The sequence below is a fragment of the Pyrgilauda ruficollis genome, unplaced genomic scaffold, assembly GCF_017590135.1.
Source record: "Pyrgilauda ruficollis isolate IOZ18807 unplaced genomic scaffold, ASM1759013v1 scaffold66, whole genome shotgun sequence".
NCBI classification, from domain to species: Eukaryota; Metazoa; Chordata; class Aves; order Passeriformes; family Passeridae; genus Pyrgilauda; species Pyrgilauda ruficollis.
Window position 1 is genome coordinate 1930763 of NW_024528377.1, and position 20759 is coordinate 1951521.

At 46.5% G+C, this 20759-nt stretch overlaps 1 protein-coding gene across 1 annotated transcript in view; it reads left to right on the forward strand.

Annotated features, from left to right (window-relative positions):
* CACNA1C (calcium voltage-gated channel subunit alpha1 C) overlaps window positions 1-20759 on the forward strand; it is a 456585-nt gene that overhangs the window by 413428 nt on the left and 22398 nt on the right. The window contains exons 32-37 of the mRNA XM_041484502.1: window positions 7565-7597; window positions 10486-10614; window positions 14512-14577; window positions 17564-17655; window positions 18418-18583; window positions 19453-19580. Coding sequence (XP_041340436.1) covers window positions 7565-7597; window positions 10486-10614; window positions 14512-14577; window positions 17564-17655; window positions 18418-18583; window positions 19453-19580 — 614 coding nt within the window. The remainder of the gene's footprint in view (window positions 1-7564; window positions 7598-10485; window positions 10615-14511; window positions 14578-17563; window positions 17656-18417; window positions 18584-19452; window positions 19581-20759) is intronic.

Consider the following 20759-nt stretch of genomic DNA (forward strand, 5'->3'; position numbering starts at 1 on the left):
TCGGAATGAAAACCAGATACAGGCTGCGCTCCTTTTGGAAAACCTGTCCCACAGGTTTCTCTCCCTCTTCCCTCCCAGACAATGAAAAAAAAAAAAAGGGAAGAGAATAATGAACAATGTGATTCAGAACATAAATCTCTCTAAAGAGGTGGAGGAAAAGACTGCCCTTTCCAGCACAGTGATAAATACACTGCTGAGTTTGATGTTTAAAAGCCATGTTAACTTTGCCTTAGGAAATGCAGTGAAGCACATTGGACTGCTCAGAACAGAAATGAGGACACTGTTGGCATGGATGGTAATAAAAGTGAGGAAAGCTGGAAAGCTCAATTCTCCCTCTTGCTCTCTCTCCATCTTGCTCAGTGGCCTGTTCTGTTCCCAAGGTCATCCCCCTCGGGCTGCTCTGGGCTGGGACAGACTGCTCATCTCCTTTGAGAGCCATTGCCCTGTGAATCAAGAGCTGGTCAAATGAAAAGCCAAGTTTAACGAAGAAAAGTTCATCACACATGGCTCCTGGCAGAGGCATTCAAATCAGCAAAACCTCTCCTCTCTTACTCAAACAGGAGATCCTCAAAGTCATTCCACCTGTAAAACAAACAGCCCTGCACACATGTAGCCTTTATTTTCATGGCTCAATTCATCTTCAGCACCTTCTCATCCAGATGTTCTAGGGCTTCTTCTGGCTGCCTGTCCCACAGAACTCAAATGATAAAACACAGGCAGGCTGCACCTGCCTCCCTGAATCAGGCCAGTAGCTGTACCTGCAGATGGGCACGACATCTCTGATAGTGGTTAGTATCTGCTTCTTTCTCAGGAGCCCCCCAGGCCTGATTGCCATAAGGCTTGATTTCCCAAAGCTAATGAGAAGGTTTACTAAAAGATCCTGAAAATTAAGAATAATCTGCATAGATATACTTTACCAATTGTTCTGCTTTTCTGAAAGTCATGGGGAAAAAATAGAGCTTTTAGCTGTGTGAAAAAGCAGCCCTTTCATTACTTATCCTCTAATTGTCAGTCTAGGATAATCTGCATAACCAAATAAAAGCAATTGACTTTCCTTATATCTACCTTAAGCACTTGGATCCAGAAGACTTCTGTCTGACAATTTTTTGGAGATATATATATATATATATATGAAATTAATGAATAAGCTATTCAAATTTGTATGATTTGCATATTAGAAGCTAATTAGAAAAGCAAGCTCCAGAATTTCAAAATCTTAGAATACATAGGAAATGAAGGGGGAAAAACTGATAGCTGCAGGACTCATTTGCTTAAGAAGTTACCTTGCCCTTATGAACTGTATTCCAAACAGGTTTTTGTTGCATAGGGATATGGTAATGTTTCCCCGGAGGTCTGAGATCATGTGGAATCAGTGAAGTATAAATGCATATATATTGCATTTGGATGAGCTGACTCTTGGTGTCTCTTGGCCCCCATGAGTTAATGCAGGCAGAAATGCAATGGCAAACCTCCTTGCAGATGTTGCATTTTCCCTAATTCCCCTCCTTGCAACAAATGAAATTTTAACTCCCTGCTGCAGGAGAGCTCAGTCTCCTCTGCAGAGCTGACTGAGTATCAGCATTTTATATTGCACTGGAATATAAAATGGAACACCCTCAGAGCTTTTTCCAGGGAAATCCACAAGGTGTTCACCCTTTGCCCCAGTAAAGCAGCATCACACCCCTCAAGTCCCTGTTTTCCTGCAAGAGGGTTCCCTTTTCTAATAGGCATTAAATTATCAAAAAAATCCTCCAGTGCTTCACCCAAATTAGAGCTACAGGGAAGCTTGATTTTTTTTTGTTTCCAAAAGCCCCTTGTAACATTTTTTTCTGATTTAAAATAGAAGGAAAATTTAAAGTTGAAAAACTTTCAGTAAAATATCATTTCTATTGAAATAATCAGGCTTCAAGACATATGCTTAAGTAAAGTAAAAGCAGTTTAATCTGGCATTGATTTTTTTTCTCAGTTATGTATGATTTATAATGGAAATGTAAACCAAATTAAAATGTGTGAGGACAAAATGTGAGATTTCAACCTTACATTTCTGAAATGCCTGTCTCAGAATTGGCATGTTTCTACAGAACATTTGACTTTCAGCATCAGCATTCTTCTAACAGAAAATATTTTTGCAGGGAAAAAAAATGAATTTTGGCTAGTTTTATTCAAAATGTTCCCAGAAATTTTAAAAGAGCTCCATACTTAAAGGAAGAATGCACAGTTTGAGAAGCTTTTCTGATTTGTTGTTGTGGGGTGGGATTTTTTTGTTTGTTGGGTTTTTTTTTTCCCCTGCTAATAATTTGATTTCACTGTAAGGTTGTGGGAATTTACAATTATGTCATCTGCAATCCAGTAGTATTCCCTGTCAGAGAAATACCAGATACATTTCTGCCTGGCCTCATAATAACCTCACAGGCTTTTGGTGGCTGGTGGGTTATCTCCAGGGCTCTTGTGATTAAAACCTCAGACAGCAGTGGCAGACAGATGGCTCTGGAAGGGCTGTGGTAACTCCCCAGGGGAATGGCAGACTATTACCTGCCAGCAGACAGGTTGATTTGAAGCCCTGACTTTTTCCAGCTCTCCACAAAGACTTGTGCAACTCAGCCTCCTGAGGTCACTTCAGATTTTTGACACTACAAATACAAGAGTATGTCGTGTCCTCTTTTACCATGTCTCTGTGGCACAGATAACTCCTAAACCTCTTTTTTTCCCCCATACTTTGGTAAATTCTTGTTCTTCTTGAAGCTCACAACCTTGCAGATCCCATCTCAGTGTAACCACATGGGAAGGAAACATCTCCAGAAGAGCAGTGTGGTTTCTCATTGCCAAATGTGTGCTTTTAATTTCCCTCCACATCTTATCTATGGCTTTGATGAGCTCATTTCCCCAGAATCTCTCTTGCCACACTTCATCTTGTGTCCAAAGTCACAGATGCAGCATGGCTGAAGTAGGATTCTTGGAGGAGACCTAAAGACCTTGATCTAGAAAAGGCCAACATCCTACAAATGCAAAGGGACTACACAACACTTCATCCTGCTCAGGCAAGCTCTGCAGAGCAGATTCTCAGAGGCACCCTTCCCACAGTGAGGAGAAAAAAGCAAGAAGTGAACATGTATCACCCCCTTCCTCATGGGACAAGGCTGACAGACCAACTACCAAGTTTCCCACAGATATGGCATCTTCACGGGTAACTTTTCATTCTCCAAATTCAACAACAATCAAGGAAATACCTTAGCAGACATCCATCACCAGCAACCAGCTGCTCTAAGTGGGCTCCTAGAAGCTTCATCCATGAGCCACAGTTTCCTCAGTGGAGAAAGGCCATTACAGATTGTTTGTCACAAAAGGCAGCATGAGCACCTGACCACTCCTTCTCCTGAGAAATAGTAAGTTACTCTGTCATATCCAGCGTCTCAAACACACATTTCCTCTCATCTTTTCTAACCTAGGGCTATCAGGCATAACTAGGAGGCTGCAGTTGTACCTCTACATTGACTGAGATAACTCTAGTGAAGCAATTATAACATTGTGTGTGCATTCAGCACTTAAATGGTCTCCACAACACAAAGGCTGAATTATCTCTTGCAAAAAAGAGATTCCTCCCTATGAATGAAAGTGTTGTTAGAAAGTAAAAAGCTAGGAAGAAAGTAATCAGCAAGGAAGTTCTGCTCCTCAAACATCAAGGAAAAGATCAGTTTGGACTTCCTAACAAAGGCTAGATCCACTCCAAGGGAGTTGCACTCATCTTCAGTGTGTTCTGTGGTGTAAAAAAATTGCTGCCATCAGCAGTGGGAATGCTGCCTGCCTGTCCTGTCACCTCAGTGCAGTCAGGCTTCAACAGCTACTGATACTTACCCAGCAGTGGAGGAGCCTCCATGGTTATATGGATTAAACAGACACTGTACAGATCTAATGAAGCTCCCTTTCAGGCATTTCCAGGGGCTGCTTCCCTGGAGAGCCATTAGAGTTGTCAGCAAAACAGTCAAAAGGAGCTCAAACCTCCCAACATGGTCCTCTGTCTCCAGTGTTCCACAAGGATGAGGTGGGATTAATATCTCTTCTCGGGAATTTCCTACTGAAACTTTCATTTGAATCTGCCTATTAACACACCTCCTTGTTTTCTTCCAAGTCTTTATCCATAAGATATTCTAAGCCATGGATATTTCAGGGAACTTTGATACTACTGTGAATACACAAAGCCTCTTTGTTCATATTTTTGCTGCTGTCTTTACAGGTGTGAAAAGCCACATAATTCCTTCTCAGAATTTCAGAATGGATTGCATTACAGCATAAACATCCTACTATATTGACTCTGTTACGTATTGCTCTTGAAAGATTGAGACTGGTTCTTCTGAGGTGCAAATTTTATCCTCTCCTAGCTTCCAAAGCACAACCCATTAGAAACTTTTTCAGACACCAAGTTCTATTTGTGAGACATTATGTAGGTTCAGCAGGACCTGGAGGGTTTGTGTTCTTCACAAGTAGTTCCCAGTAAGCCTCACTGCCACCTACCCAGGCAGAACACAATTCCCAGGAACACAGTTACCTTATCCAGTGCTGTGCCCTCTGAGATTTCAAGTATCCCTCCATTGAATAATCCTGGCTTTTTTCCCAGAGACTTCCTTACCTGGGATCCCAACTTCATGATGGGCACAAGCTTTGACTTCCTCTTTTGTGCCTGTAGGGGCTCTGAGAATGCTCACAGGTTTGCAGCAACTGAAGCAATTTATCTGTTTAAAAAACTGGTGCTCTGGTACACACTGAATAAGACATGAATGAGATGTATGCAGGCAACAATATTTTGAGGAGGTTTTCAGACATGTTTCAGGGATCACTCAGTCTTTATCCTACGGAATTTTTACTTGGGCTTCTAGAACCTTCTCTTCTCTTTCTTGGACTCTTCTGCTCCTCAACATCTGTGTTGCCTTTTTAAATATAGTGACATAAAAAGAAAGAAAAAAAATACCCAAACAGTTCTCATTGCACTCATCCCCCTGAGTGTCTTTACACATGTGCATCCTGCCTCAGATATTTCTTTTCCCACTCAGCCTGCAGGTTCCCTTCTGTATCACTCTAAATATGGCCTTGCACTTGTGATTTATACTTCAGATCCCTTTTCTGTACGAGGGAAACTGCTCAGAACATCACCTCTGGCTGATCTCCCTGCTGTGGACCTTTCCCATTCAGAATGTTCATGCTACTCATGCCCCAAAGGAGAAGGGCAGGACAGAAGCCACGAAGTTCCTTTGCAGGTTAAACCCCATGCAGGAGCAGGGACAGCTGCAAATTAAACACTACAGCCACGAGTGCTTTCTGCTCAGTGGTGTAGCTTCTGCAAAAGCTCTTCCAGAGACATCAAACAGATGAAGGTTTGTTTTTCCAAATTGTTCTGAGGTTTGTTGAAATTCAGTCCTGCCCACTTCCGATGGCAATAGACACAGGCTTTAATTCCAAGTGCTTGTCACCATGCCTCCATCTCTGGGAACTGATGTGACCACTGCATTCTCAGGTGCCAGTTGCCTGTCCTTGTCCTAAAATTGGCATTCCACATCACTGGCAAGGCTGAAGATTCTTGGATAATCTAGCAGTAGCATTCTCAGCTTTAGAGCTCGGAATGGCCACACTTGAAAGTTCCAGTAATGGGTTCTGATACCTGTGCTCAGGTCCATGGGGTGCCCCCGTGGCACAGGTGGTAGGATTTGTCTCCTTTCTGAAACTTTTGGGGATATCCAAAAATGTATTCAGCAACCCAAAGCTGGGGTTGATTTCCCCCTCATGAACTCACACGCTGTGCACAAGCATAGCAGGAACCTCAGCCCACAGTGCCACAGTTTGTACAAATCCCACCTGCCAGCATTAGCAGAACCTTCCCTGTGCTGCTCTTGAGCCTCTGCCATAGGCAGTGAGATAATTTGGTACATTTTTGACCACATCTTAAAACACAGCCCAGTTAGCTCAGGGAATAGGAGAAATGACAATGAAAGCACAATATCCCACAGCACCTCAAAAGGCTTCTTCAGCCTGTCAGTCACAGACGCACAAACACCATCAGCCAGGAAGGATGGAGAATCCCAACAATTTTCAGACCTCCTTCAGTTATTTTGAAGGACCTTTGTACCTTCTACCAGGAATGCAGCAAGCAGCAGAATAAGGGTCCTTCTGCTGCTAGAAAAGGTGATTTGCAGAACTAGAAAGAGGAAGGGGGATGGGACAGAGAAACATTTTGCTGGAAAGATATTTGCCTAGCAACACAAAATCCAAATCTATGCCTGACCTGTAAGAAATGTCTCTATGGGCACTGCTTCTTCATTTGGTATTCAAGCCAACTTTTGCCTGTATGTGATCTGAAAACACAAGAGCAAACATGTGAAAGAGGAGGATGAAAGCAATGAAAGCTGACACTACCAAACCAATGAATTAACCCAAATTATTAAATGAGTTGGTGTACCTTGGGTTTTCAATTGCTCTCATTTGCCCATATCACCAAAATAGGCTGTGCATCCAAACTACAGGGATTTTTTTAGGTAATACAATGCCAGTTTGATTACTGCAGCATCCTTGGAGAGTAGGAACATGCTGCAGGAGTCCTCCATAGCACTAGAGGGGAATTCTGACACTGGCAGAAGAAGAAATACATCAGTTCCCACTTTGCTAAAGTAGCAGACAGGTTTGGTATATGGTAGAGGTTAGACCTGAAGGATTATGTTACTATTGAACTGAAGGACTCCTAATAAAGACAGTTTCATTTAATTTACAATTCTGCTTCTAAGGATACTTGCAGCCCTGGGTATATTTTAGAATTGCTCTCAGTATTGGAAATGGCCCCAGAGGTTAATCAAGGAATATCAGGCAGAGTGTCTGCAGCAATTTGGCTCTTCCAGGCATGACCAGGGCTGGGCTCAGCTCAGCCTGGCCTCCCAGAGCACATCCATTGAATGCCTAGAGCTTTGCTGTGAGGTGGGTAAAGGTACAGTGACCTCATTAGCTGCACCAACCCACATTCCACAGCTGGTGCTGGGTGTTGCAGGGCTGCCAAGAGCCAGTTAGATTCTCCCAACCCATTGCCTCACCCAGAACTGTGTGTAAGGGAATGGGGATATATAAACAGAAAGTGTTGCTTTAGCCCTGGGATATTATGGGTTTACAAATCAGACGGATGCACTGGAAGCTGGCTGGTCCCTGTGCAGACATGGCCTGGATCTGAGCTGGAGAGCCAAATCAGCCCCTGCATTGAACCTGTAGTGCTGATACAAGAAACGTTTTACCAGAGCAGTACCTCCACTGCCAGGGTGTCCAGCACTCAGGAGACACTGCGTGACTCACATGTGGTGGTAGTGGAGAGAGTTTGAATTACATCAAATTCAGAGGCAGTTGTACCCACTTCTGCCACAGCCAGCCTTAATCCTGGGCATCCTAGGGAACAAGCCCAGCCTCTTGTGCATTTCTTTCAAATTCCCTTTTGCCCTCTTCTGCCATTTTGTTGCTCCTGTGTTAGCCAAGACCTAGTTTACTAGGGCTCTTGATTGGAGACTTATTACAGCTTATTTCTGTCTGCCTTTCTTTAAAGCCAGCTGAACATACCCAATGCTCTTCCTCTATGGTAAGACCAAAAATACAGACCACCCTCCCAGCTTCTGTGACACTCTTTCTAACACACTCCTTTTTTCTCTTCTCCGTGATCACAAGTTCTCTCTCCAAGCCCAGCCTAGTTATTTGTGCATGAAGCTGCCATGTCATGTATTGGTGTGAGTCTGGTGTTCACATGAGCTGTGAATATGCTGCACATGTGTATCTCTTGTGCATCCTGAGCTTTCCTATGGTCAAGTTAACTGTTGTTCTGCCTTCTAATGAACCACCAAGAGAGAACTGGACCTGGTAAGATTTCTTGTTAGCCACAAACTATGTCCCTGTGTCACTATCAATGTGACACTGAATGAGTTTGCAGCGTGACTTCATGTCCAAGCCTCCAGGAAAAAAAGGGTTGGGACTCTGAAGCTCCTCTTCAATGAGGTGGTTCATTATAACACTTGGGTTCATATTTTGCACAAAAAAGAGTAACTGGTGCAATGGTGCACAAAACACTGCTGCCTTGGTGTGCGAGGCAGTTCCCACACCACCCCCACAGAGCTCCAGTTTCTGGATTGCCACTCTGCAGAACCTCCCTCCTCTGGCAAGGATACGCCTTCAAAAAGCTGGATGAAAGCCAGGAGGAAGAAAGCAGGGCTACTCAAGCATCAGCTAATCTACAGCCACCTAGTTTTAAAATGACCGTAATCTGCTGAGGCATCGCTGAGTTTTTGGCTAAGTGGTTTGATGCCAGTAAGTTGCAGATTTGCATCAGGGAGGGACTTGTTCTATTTTATCTGCTGCTTAGACTTTGCCTGCTCCAGGACCGGGAGGGCAGAGAGAAATTTCTGCCTACAGTAGCTGCCTCCTCTAGGAAGGAAGGACAAAGGAATACTAAAACCTCTGTCCAGACCCATGTCCCAACTTGATGCCACCTAAAGAGCCAAGCCAACCAGAAGAACAGCAGATAGAATAAGAAAACCCTGGTTTTTTAGTCACAACCACAGCATGATTGCTGTCCATACAACCTCTAAATTTGTACCTCAGCTCTGTTTTAGATGGTATTAGAGCTTGGCTTCTACAGGACTGGAAGAGGTATTTGACCTTACAGTTATCCCTCTGGGACTGCAGCACTGACAGTATTCAGTGCCATGATTTTTGATTCCTTGGAGGCCACATTCCCTCCTTCACCTCAGAGCAACTCCCTCCAATCTGCTGAAGCACACAGCCTGACGTCCAAGTAATCAAACAAGGGTGATATGAGGTGTAGGGAGCACTCAGGCTTTTCATGACACAGCCTGTTTCCCTAATCTTTTTCACCCAGTTACTCCACGGGCAGCGAGTGGCAGCCTTTGGTACAGCCTGGAGTAAGTTACCTGGTGACAGACACACCACAGACAGACAGACAAACTGCAGCTGGGTGCAATCCTGAGCTGTTCCACATGGTGCTGAGCTCTCTGTGCAAGCAGGGGTGACACCCAGCACACAGCTACAGCCCCTGTGTAGGGACAGGGACAGAGCTGAGCACCACTCAACTCACCCTGGCTCAGCAACAGGAGCACACCCAGGTACACATCTGCATCTGGGCATTTCATCCCAGAAACATCCACCCAGGTGCTCCTGTGCCTTGGGTTTTGTCAGAAGCAGACAGGCAAGCAGCTGCTGTTTTCACTGCCCAGTGACAGGAAATCCAAAGGGTCTGTTCTCTCTTGGTTTACACAGTGGTGAGTAGTTAACAGCAGGGGTGATCTGCACTGTTTCTTCCTCCTAAATATTGCTCTTTTGGTGGTGTTTAGACTCAAACTGCAGTCTTTGCAGCCTGGGTGGGGACAGAGAGAGGGTTTCCATGCACTTTGCTCCACAGCAGGTCAAGTGGCAGGGTGACAGTGTTATCTCCCCCTGTGACAGGAGGTCACATTCCCACAGTGCTGCTACCGGAAGGCACCAGCTTCACAGGCTTGGCTATTTTAGGGGGTTAATAAACTGGAAAACTTGGCATTTGCTGTGCCCTTGAGCTAGGCAGCAAGTCCTCTGCCAAGGCCAGGTGAGCCTGCTGCTGCAGCAGCCTTCAGATGGATGTTGCCTTCACACATGTGAAGGCTGAGGAACGTCAGAGCTTGTTACAACCCCAGGGGAAAATGCTTAGGGACAAAGCAGATGCTGTGAGAAAAAACAGGCCATAAGAAAGACTATTTTAAAATACTCCACGCTCGAACAGTAGCAGCGGAGCCAAAATAAAATGTTTTTAAAAAAACAAAAGTCAGTGTGCAGACTGTGAGAAATACAAAGGGGTCATGAGAAATGAGAAAGGCCCAGCAGTGGGAGCGAGTGACCAGGGCCAGCCTGCAGGAGCACGGCCACAGCAGCACAGGGACAGCCAGGCTGGCAGTGGTGCCAGTGACACCAACACACAGCGTCGGGTGCCCCTGTGGGGTTTTGCAGCCAGGGGCAAATCTGGGACCTGCTCCTGTTTCCCAGCAGAACAAGCAGCACATGGCTGGTGCCTGACACCAGATTCACCAGAACTGCTGGCTGAGGCACTCACTGGGGTGAAACACTCAAGACAGGCCAAAAGGGAAAGTGTCTTTCTCCTCCAGTGCAAGCTCAAAGGGGAATTGCCTCTTTCCAATGTGAGGAGATGTACTGGAGGGGCATGAACATATCCTATCCCCAACCCCTGAAAGCCCAAGCTAACTGAAGGGAGAGGCTGCTGGCTTTGAGGGACCTCACAGAGCAGCCTCCCCACCACGGGAGACAGGGCAGCCTTGGCCTGTCCCTGGGGTGCCGGGGAGCGGAAGCCCAGGGAGCAGTAGCAGGACAAGGAACAGTGCAGTGAACCCTCGGCGTAGCCTCCTCTGTGGCCCAGGGCCCTCGTTGCTCTCGTGCTGTTGTAACTCCTGCCTCTGTGCCAATGGCTTCCAGAACGCAGAGGAAAACTCTCGCATCTCAATCACCTTCTTCCGACTCTTCCGTGTGATGCGTCTCGTGAAGCTCCTGAGCCGAGGGGAGGGCATCCGGACACTGCTTTGGACCTTCATCAAGTCCTTCCAGGTATTCCTTCATTATCTCTAAGACCTAACTCCTTTTGATTTCCGTTGGTGGCCTCTCCGGGAGAGGTTTCACCCCAGTGCCTGGGGAGTGGTGGCACAAATGAGCCAAGTAAATGGAACTCGCAGGGAATGACTGCCTGGGTATGAGTTTCATCTTTAAAGCATGAGTAATTGCTTGAGACCCTCCTGAACAGCCTTAATAGTTCAGTTCAACTCAATTACTGCCTGTCTGTAACCCTTTGATCTCTCTTTTTTTTTTTTTTTTCCCTTATTTGAGCTGTATTTCATATGTGTACCTCTAAGTGAAATGCACAGCTATGGAGGGAAGGGCTGTGTCTCAATTAAGTTTCCTTTAAGCCTTGTTTTGAGGATTTCCAGTGAGTATTAGAGGTGTGTGGCCTCCATACTTTCATCCAGGAAGAATTCACCTTTTTAGCCCTACTCTTTTGAGCTGGTAACAATGCCAAGTTATTAAATTTCTGCTGCTTTTTTTCTCTGGAGACAGATCACATTTCAGTGGTAGGTAAAGTTCCAGAGTGGATAGGAGGAAGTGAAGAATATCAGACTGGATAAGAATAATCACCTTTGGAGGAAAGCAAACACCCCAGTTATTTGCTAGAAAAAACCTAGCCACATATAGTAAAATGATAGTTAGAGATAAAGCATGGCATATTCCTGCATTCTAAAAGTACTTGACCTGGATTTCCTGGACCAGCACAACCTGGATGTTAGCTGGGGCTTATCCAAAGGAATCGACAGGGAAATACAGCACAGGAATACAAATGGTGGTCTAAACGTGAGCAAATATGCAGAACACACCACTGGGCAAAAGCATGAAAGAGTAACTTGTGCAACACACAAGTCTTGAAACAGCACCTACATAGCCCTCAGACTGAGGCTGTAAGTGGTCAATAACTTTGGTATTGACTCATATGGGAAAGGAACTGACCCATATTTAAAACTTAAACCTCACCAGTGACAACACAAGCTGGGACCAAAGCCTGCAGTGCTGCAGCTCATTGCAATTTCTGTCTCTTCTCAGCAGAAGTAGCACACGTGCACACCAGGGATCAGCACGGACTTATTCCAGTGCAGCTCCCAGTGGTCCCAGTAGCCAGACCACCAAAGGACTCATTTTGCACACTCCCTGACTGCCAGAGGACGTAACCCTGCACGGCAGGTTTCTGGCACATCCATACCACAGTGACTTTTTCCATTGCTTGCAGAGTGGCCAACTTCCAGGTTGTTATTTGAGCACTGGGAACCATTTTGTTTGCGTGCGTAGGAATGAGATTCCCTTGGCACAGCTCAGCCAGCCCTGATGCAGGGGACACAGTCACACTTTCCAGTTCCTGCCTCTCCTCCCCTTGCCCCTGTGCCCGTCCAGCCTCTCTGGCAGTAGCTTGCCCTGAGCTGAACTTTTCAAGGCTCATGGCTGGAGAGGAGGAGATGGATGGGAAAGGGAGCACCTGGTACTTCCCTCCAGTGACCTCCAGACCTCTTCAACTGGAGAGTCACTTCAGGCAGGGCTGTAGGGTGGTGGGAGAAAGGATGAAGGGAGGGATCCTCCACAGCAGGGGAGGGGAAAAAACAGGCAGCATTGCAAGCATCTTTTCCCTTGAAAGCCTTTAGCCATTTATAACATGGAATTCTCTGCTCCAAGCTCCTCCTCTTGCAGCTACCGGGAGGCTCCTTTGGTAGCTGAGAATAGCCACTGTGCTGCTCTTGATCCAGCCACTCCCGCTGTCAGAATGTGGGATCCCAGCAGACTTTGGCACAACTTCTTCAGTGTCCCCACATGCTTCCAGAAAGCCTCTCTGCTCACACAGGGCAGCCCAATAAGCAAGGAACCCATGGAGTCAGATCCCGTGGTCACTGCCACGTGCCCTGGGCATGGCATGGAGCGCTGACGTACAGGCTGGGGCTCCGGGCAGAGCGGTGGGAAAATGCTCCGCGGGGTTTCCGTCTGCAGAGACAGCTACAGGGTCAGCCTGGGAGTGGGAGGAGTAGGAAGTGAGAGGGTGCTGAGGGCACGGCAGGGCCGTGGGAATGACAAGGACAAAGTGGTGACGCCAAGGAAGGACAGAGCCAGAGGAGGACAGAGACAGAAACATGGAATATGGGAAGCTGGAGGAGCCATGGGGAGCAAGGACAGGGATGAGCAGGAAGGTGCATTAATGGAGAGGAATGGACTGAGCAGAACATGAAAAAGGGCAGACAGGGAGGACAGAAAACACTTTCCCATTCCCATTTGGATGGGAAAAACAGAAGTACTGTCAGAAAACAGAAGTGCTGTTAAGGTTATACACCTCAGGTCCTGTCTGGACACTGTCCCAGGAGCTCTTAGGTATTGTGTGTATCAAGTCCCACCTAAATAATCACAAAATGTTTGGAGCCCAGTTCTGAGCTGGTGGTCTCTTCGGTGACATTGTGAGGTAAACACACCAATTTGTCTGGCCGCCTAAAAAGCCAGAGGAATCTGTCCTGAGACTCAAGGTGATAATTACAGACATTGTCCAAAGGATTTGATTATTTTTTTGCCATTTTAATATTCAGATCTCTTTGAGATGATTTATGCAGATCTTAGTCAAATCTCCATGGTGGCCAGTGAAAATATTCCCTCATGTTTTCCTGTGGGATTCAGTTGTGTTGAATTTAGGATTACAGAAGTGTTTGGGTTGGAAGAGACCTTAAAGATCACCTAGTTCCAACCACTCTGCCATGGGCAGGGACACCTTCTACTAGACCAGATTGTTCAGAGCTCCGTGCAACCTGGCCTTGAACACTCCCAAGGATGGGGCAGCCACAGCTTCTCTGAGTAACCTGTTCAGGTCTCACCCACCCATATAGTAAAGAATTTCTTCCTAGTATTTAATCTAAACCTGCACTCTTTCAGTTTAAAACCATCGCCCCTTCTCCTATCACTGCATGCCCTTGACAAAAATCCCTCTGTGCCTTTATTGTAGGCCCCCTTTAGGTATTGGAAGGTACTCTAGAGTCTCTCTGGAGCCTTCTCTTCTCCAGGCTGAACAATCCCAACTCTCTCAGCCTGTCTCCCTCTGATAGGATGCTGCAGCCCTCTGATAATGTTGTAGGCTCATTATATTCTGTGAAACTGGGTGTTCAAAATCTAGATCAGGGACTGTGCTCACATTTTCAGAGTGAATGTGTCCACCCATTTCCTCTGAAGCAAGGTCTGAAAGCCTCTGCTTTGATCACTAGATATTTCAAAAGATTCCTTCTGAAAAGCCTGAGCCCATGAAGTCCCGAGCCCTTGATTCCTGTCAGTGGTGGAGGAAAGCAGGAGCACTCAGCACTTGGCTGATTGCACTGACCCCTTCCTTGGGAGGCAGCTCTGCATATCAGAGCTCTGCATTTCCTCGTCAGCAGCTGATCGCTGACACTGGCTGCATGGCAGACACCATCAGGGACACCTAACACTGAACAGGAAGGTGCTGATGCTGCTTTAGGTACTTAGGGTGGTACCAGCCATTGTAGCAGAAGCCTTGAATTGAGATTCCGCCAGCTGTTGCATCTTTTATTTCACCATTCTGGATGCAGGGAAACATCACACTGCCATTAGTGCCAGAGTACTGCTGGCTGTGAGAGCTTTCTCCTCCTGGTAAGCAGGTGTAGACAGTGGTTTACCCCGCTTTCCTGGCTCGGTCAAGGGCGGGAGCGGCAGAAAGGCGGCGGAGCTCCATCCATCCATCCATCCCCCATGGCACAGAGCCGAGCCCGCTGGGCTGGGCGGGCAACCAAGCGTGGGTCTGTAGAGGCATCTAGTGGCCACTGCCCGCACTACAGAGCCACGCTGGGGCCAGCCTCGCCCCTGTCCCAAAGCCAGCACCGACCAGGCTCAGACACAGCGCTCTCTTTTTTTCCCTTTCGTTTCCAGGCTCTCCCCTACGTGGCTCTTTTAATAGTGATGTTGTTCTTCATCTACGCTGTGATTGGGATGCAGGTAAGTGATGCTTAAAGAGCTCGGGTGTGTGTGTCTGTCTTCTGCTAGAGCATGGGAACAGGCTTACAGGGTAACTACATCAGTGTGTGGTACAGCAATGTTTTCACCCAGTAAGGTGAGATGCAAGCTAACCTTGGCTGGAGAACCTCATCTGACTGGGTACTTGCAACACGCTGCAGAAAAAAAGCAAGCAAATACAAAAATTTACCCCATAAGGGCAGAATACAATATGCAAACAGGAAAAGGACCATGCCTGCCCTCCACATTCTCAAAGGAATATCCACAAAGAAGATTTACTGCCTTGCTTGTTGGTCCAAAACAGATTTTTAAGTGGGCTTATGGCCATGCTGCACTGAGCAAACCGAAATGTTCTCTTGCATCTCTTTCACACTGGCATAACTTCCACTGAGTTGTACAAAGCAGCTTTTGATCTACACCCATGAAGGTAAATATGGGATCAGACCCAATGTACCAACACTCACATCAACACAACATCTTACTCAGTTTGCAAAATGCACTTGGAATCATCCTGAGCATTCACCTGTGCAAGGAACTGATGTTGCACAGACACCATTGAGGACAGCACGGGATATAGGCACAGCCTGTGACAGTCCCAACCTCATTTGCTGTGCTCCTTTTCAAGCTAAGCTTCACTTTCCACCTCCATGTTAATCAAAATTCTCAGACAAGTCAGCCATCTGGGATCAGAGGCCACAGTATGGAAAGGCATGGCATAATTGCTTCCAGAGGTCTTCAAACTTGACAGGCTTCTTGATTTCACAATGGCAACAGAATTTGTAATGAAATTCATCTGACCTCTGCGACCTTGTTTTAATTTGTTTCCTGTTATTATAATCACATTTTCTTGAATTATCACAGGTTATCTCAATAGCCCCAGTAATCACAGCTGTCATTTACTCTACTAAGCTCATACTGTAAACTTGCCAGTTTTAATACCTAAGATGGCCAAGATCTTACAGAATTACCTGTGCTACACAGAAAATCACTTCAGAGTATTAAGCTGATATTACATCACTGTACAAAGCATTATGAGTGACTTCCAAGCACCCACACAGATGGGATCTACAGTGGCCAGGGCACCACCAGGGCCAGATGCTTTATTCTGTAATTCTACCCCTTTTTCTTTCAGCTGGTTCTAGGTTACCTATTTAACCCTTGGTTTCCATTCAAGCCTCTGTTTAAATCATCTCAGCAGCCTGAAGATCATACATCTGCCTTTCACATTGATCTTTCAGTAGGTTGCTTCATGCCCTCATGTCTTCCAATAAGAAAACCAAATTTTTTATTTTCCCTGTTTGCCCAGAGCCCACAGACCTGTGATTATCACTTTTTGTCCAAATGGCATCTCAGACATTTTGTGTTCAGCTCTCTTGAACGTGCTGACACACAGAGCTCCCTCACACTCAGGGACACGTAGGAAGGAAAATCATCCCTCACTCCATTAAGCAGCTACCATGAAAGACTGGATGTACCAGAACTGATAAAAATATCAGAATTTCCCATATAAAGGAGACCTACTACTTTATGGCAGCTACTGCCACAACCTAGAGCGTAACAACATTCAAGCCTCACTACCTGATGTGCTCAAGTGGGAACAATCCAGGTTGATGCTGATGAATGAATCTGCTCTAGGATGGCCCAGGAGGCACAGATTGGAGAGGCTGTGAGGGAGGAACCTCCACTTACAGCTCCTCCCAGGTGCCTAATGCAGAACACCCACAGCAGCTGCTGCCTCCTGCGTGAGGGAAGCTGTAGGGTGGAAAGGAAGATCATGGGAAGCTCCCTTAGCTACATTTGCTTGAAATTATAAATATGGGATGCCTCAGCTCAAGCTCAGTGCAACGGGGCAGTCAGGGCTGCCTGTGGCGTGGGGCTGGGCAGGCAGGGGAAGATCCATGCATCCATGAGGAACCCCTGAGGAAAACTGCCCTGTGCTGACCCTCCCTCTGTCTGGCAAGGCCATCCCACCATTGTCCCTGTGCTCCTCTCCATGTCGTTGTTTCTCTGGGGGTGCTAATTATCAGTGACATTTCCTTGAAAAGAAGCTGGGTGTTCTCTCAGAGTTGCTCTGTTTTGGCTACAGAGAGATTACAGCTCTCAGCCCCAGAGATCTCTGCCACCTTGTTATCAATGGGGAATAAATAGTCCTGACTGTGCTGTGTAGAGACCTTTCTGCCACACAAGGTTTGTTTAAGCTCTCAGTCCCACTGCCTGAAAGTACCACAGCTATCCAAGAATTTTTAAAGAAGCCTGGAACTCTGCTGTACTGGGGACTTCACACCCAAAGACAGGCCCCTAAAAAGGTTTGCTGATGGTTGCAGGCTTCATGCCATGGCTGGATGAACTAGTTGGTGTGGCATGGGAGGAAACTCTAGGGCATCCTTGTCTGGGCAGATCTGATCATCATCTTTATGCTGCTGCAATCTGGGAGGACCCCTGAAACACCTGCTGGTGACAAGCAGGACTATAGAAGGGCAGGCATTTGGACAATTCCAGATCCAAGGCAATGTATTTACATTGCTTTGTGAAGATCCAAGGCCCCCCACAGAGATGGAAGCTCAAGGCTTTGCAGCTGCTGGTCTTTTGCTATCATTTCATCCTGACAAAGACAGATAAGCAATGAAGGAAGGAGCCTTTTCTTGTCTGTTACTGATTTCTTTCAGCTGGACTCCCCAGCTGAATGCCTGTTAAAACAAAGCCCCACGTCATGTATTCAGTGTATGAATAAGGAAAGACACCTTGTTTTGACACAATATGCTTCTTATTGCAAAATTAGTGCTTTTCTGGTTATAAAGCAGAAGCCAGGGAAGCAACAACAAATATGAAAGACACACAGAAAATATTATTTTAATAGAAGAGCAGATTCCATTAAATATCAGAGTCAGGGTGAGGCCAAGAGCTAAAGGTGACAAGAGGTATGGGGATTTTGCAGGGCTAATCTAAAAAGCTCTCTGCTTTCTGCCAGGTGTTTGGTAAAATTGCGCTGAACGATACCACAGAAATCAACCGCAACAATAACTTCCAGACCTTCCCCCAGGCAGTGCTGCTGCTTTTCAGGTGGGTACATGACAGCTCTGCATTGTGTCAGCCTGGGAGCACGATTCCTCTGCTCTCGGGCACAGCTTATCTCCTCCTACCGTGTCATGTTCCCGAGGTGAGTAGTAACATGTTGTCCTTCAGTGGGGGAGCCTGGGAATTATGTCAGATGGAAGGAGCAGTCCATTAAGTCCCTTGCAGCCCAGCAGCTCACCCTGGTAATGCTCTCAGTGCTGGGGAGGGACACGAGCCTTCCTCCACAGAAGGAAGGTAGCCAGATTTCAGTGCTCTCCAAAGCTGATATGCATCAAAACCTTCTTTGGTTCAAATCTGGCCAGAGTGACTTCTAGCAGGGAAAGGGACATGGTGAACTCGTGCTTAGGCATGGCCATGCCCAGCTCAGCTTAGCACATCGTCCTACTCTTGCTGGGGCCAGGGAGGGGTGCTGAAGGGGTGGGAAATTGGCACAAATTCATCACTGTCATAATTTTGAAGGGATTCTTTAGATGCAATCCATAGCCATGTCACACACATCTCCGTGATTCTGCTTGGAATGTGAGAGGCCCATACCCACAGCAGCCAAAGCCAGTCAGAAATGATAAGCTAATGATGGCAACAAAACCAAACAGAGGAGCAGGATATGCCAGGGGATGTCAAAGCCATCGGCCTAACTTGCTCTTAACTGACCTCAGTGACAAAATTCTCAGGAACAGGTTGCTAATGTGCCAGTCCCTGTCACATCCAAGGTCACTGCTGTCTCCCCCTGCCCTCTGCCTTGCCCAGGTGTGCCACAGGTGAGGCCTGGCAGGAAATCATGCTGGCATGTCTCCCGGACAAGAAGTGTGACCCGGAGTCGGAGCCGGCCAACTCCACGGAAGCCGATCACTCGTGTGGCAGCAGCTTCGCCGTCTTCTATTTCATCAGCTTCTACATGCTCTGTGCCTTCCTGGTGAGTGCCCCAGCCCAGAGCTTCCCTCTGTCAGACTCAGCCTCTGCTTCCCCAGATCAGTAATGCACAGGGAAAGAATTTTCCCCCCAAAGAGGGGAAATCTTTGCCATGGGTCTTTCCCAGCAGCGCCCTTTCAGTGACAACACCCCTTCCCTGCCTCCCTCCAGCTCTGGGGGATGCTCTGCTTCCAATCCCTGGCTTTTGTGCACAGCAAAGGAGTGCTTGCTCTTCCCCCCTCCCCCTAAATGAGAAAACCAAATTAGTCTGTTGTGGGCTGTGCTGAGGCTAGCAACGCCTCAGCCACACTTCCCACCTTCCCTCCTACCTTCCTTCTGGCTGCTGAGCAGGTTTTTCCTCCGCTGCCAGCAGCAATGACTGTGAGAATACACATATCCCACTTGCATCTGCTCCGTGTTGGCAGTGCTGCACTGCTCAGAGTGACAGCACACGCTCTGCAGCTGGCAGCAGTGCCCAAAACTCTCCCAGTGAACAGCAGCAACATTTTTAAAGCTTTGGTCTTGGGCCAGAAGAAAGGACTTTTATCTCAGCCCCACTGCCTATTGAAGATAAATCCCACCTCGTTCTGCCAGGCAAAGACACAGGTGAATAAAAAGCCATGACAGCACAAATAAGAATTTAGCAAATTCGTGCCTCATCCATTTAGTGGGGAAGAGAAAAATGTAACCAGCTGAGAATATTCCACCTCTGGGCTCTTCCCATTTAAACTGGGGCTGGCATGGGGGAATAAAGAACCTAACCCCAATGGCTTCCTAGTTCTGTGAGTCCAAATCCAGACCGTAAATGGAGAAACAGGTAAAATGTACTGTTCCTTGCCTCATCCATCACATCATCTCTGTCCTTGTTTGCAGATCATCAACCTTTTTGTAGCTGTTATAATGGATAACTTCGATTACCTGACACGGGACTGGTCCATTTTAGGACCACACCACCTGGATGAGTTTAAAAGGATCTGGGCAGAGTATGACCCTGAAGCTAAGTAAGTAACCCAGCCTGGATATCAGAGCTCCTCGGGAGAACAGGCCCATTATTTTCTGTTCTCTAGACTCAGTGCAGTAAGTGCCATGTTCCTCCTGCAGGAACTTTTTTTTTGTACAAAACTCCTAAAATAGATATCACCACCAGGTACTGCTGGTGAATTCATAAGCCCAATGTGCAAAGATACTCACAGAAATCTCAGCATTTAGGCTGCACTGTTCCCTGTCAGGCCATTGCTTTACTTTCTGTCAGGGAGATAGAGACTTAGGGGAGCAGGAGACTGAGAAAAAGAGATTAGGGGGTCAGTTTATTGTTGTATTTGTTTGTGATATTGAGCTGTGACTCTTCTGCTTGACTTGGTACTCTCAGCAGAGCTGCTCTGCTCAAATCTCTGGTTTTTCCTATGTCATATATGCCCACAACAACCTGAAAATTCACATGGCTGCACTGCATTGTCTTCAGGGTTATTCACAACAGCAGACTTGCAGGGATATAAAGTTACACTACAACAACTCACATGAGGGCTTAACTGGCATTCAGTATTATATGGTCTGTTGGACACATGCTTAGGCTTAAAGTGCATTTATATCCCTGTGGCATTACTGTACAGCTGACAATTGTAATTGCAAAGCCCCCTTTATAATGTAAAAGCCATGGACAGAGATTTGGGTGTAAAGTGAAAGCAGATCTCTTTAGGAGACATCGTGTTGAGATTAGTCTGGGCTGAGGTTCTGCCATACGTGAGGGTGTGTCACATTATGAGAGTGATACAAGAATTTAAACACTTCTTCACCTTCATGGTGACTTCCTGGACTGGGGACTTTTAATATGGATGGGGAATAAGCACAGACTTGTAATAAATACACCATTTGTTAACAAAACAGATGCTGCTATTTGTGCTTCCTTGAAGGCCAGACTGCAGTGGCTGAAGCCATGTAATAGATAGTTCAGATGGCATCCTGCTCCTCCCTGTTTATAAATGGGAATCTCTTTTATTCCTCTTCCCATCCATGCCCCATGCCCCTCCTCTGGCTCTGCTAACTTTCTTCCCTCCATGAGAGAATTCTTCTTTTGAGATGCCATTTACCAAACTTAAGAGAAACCCAGCTGCTGCTGTGAAGGAAGTTCAGTACTTTGTTTTGTGCTCACTCTAGCCCACAGCATAAACAAATATTAAAAG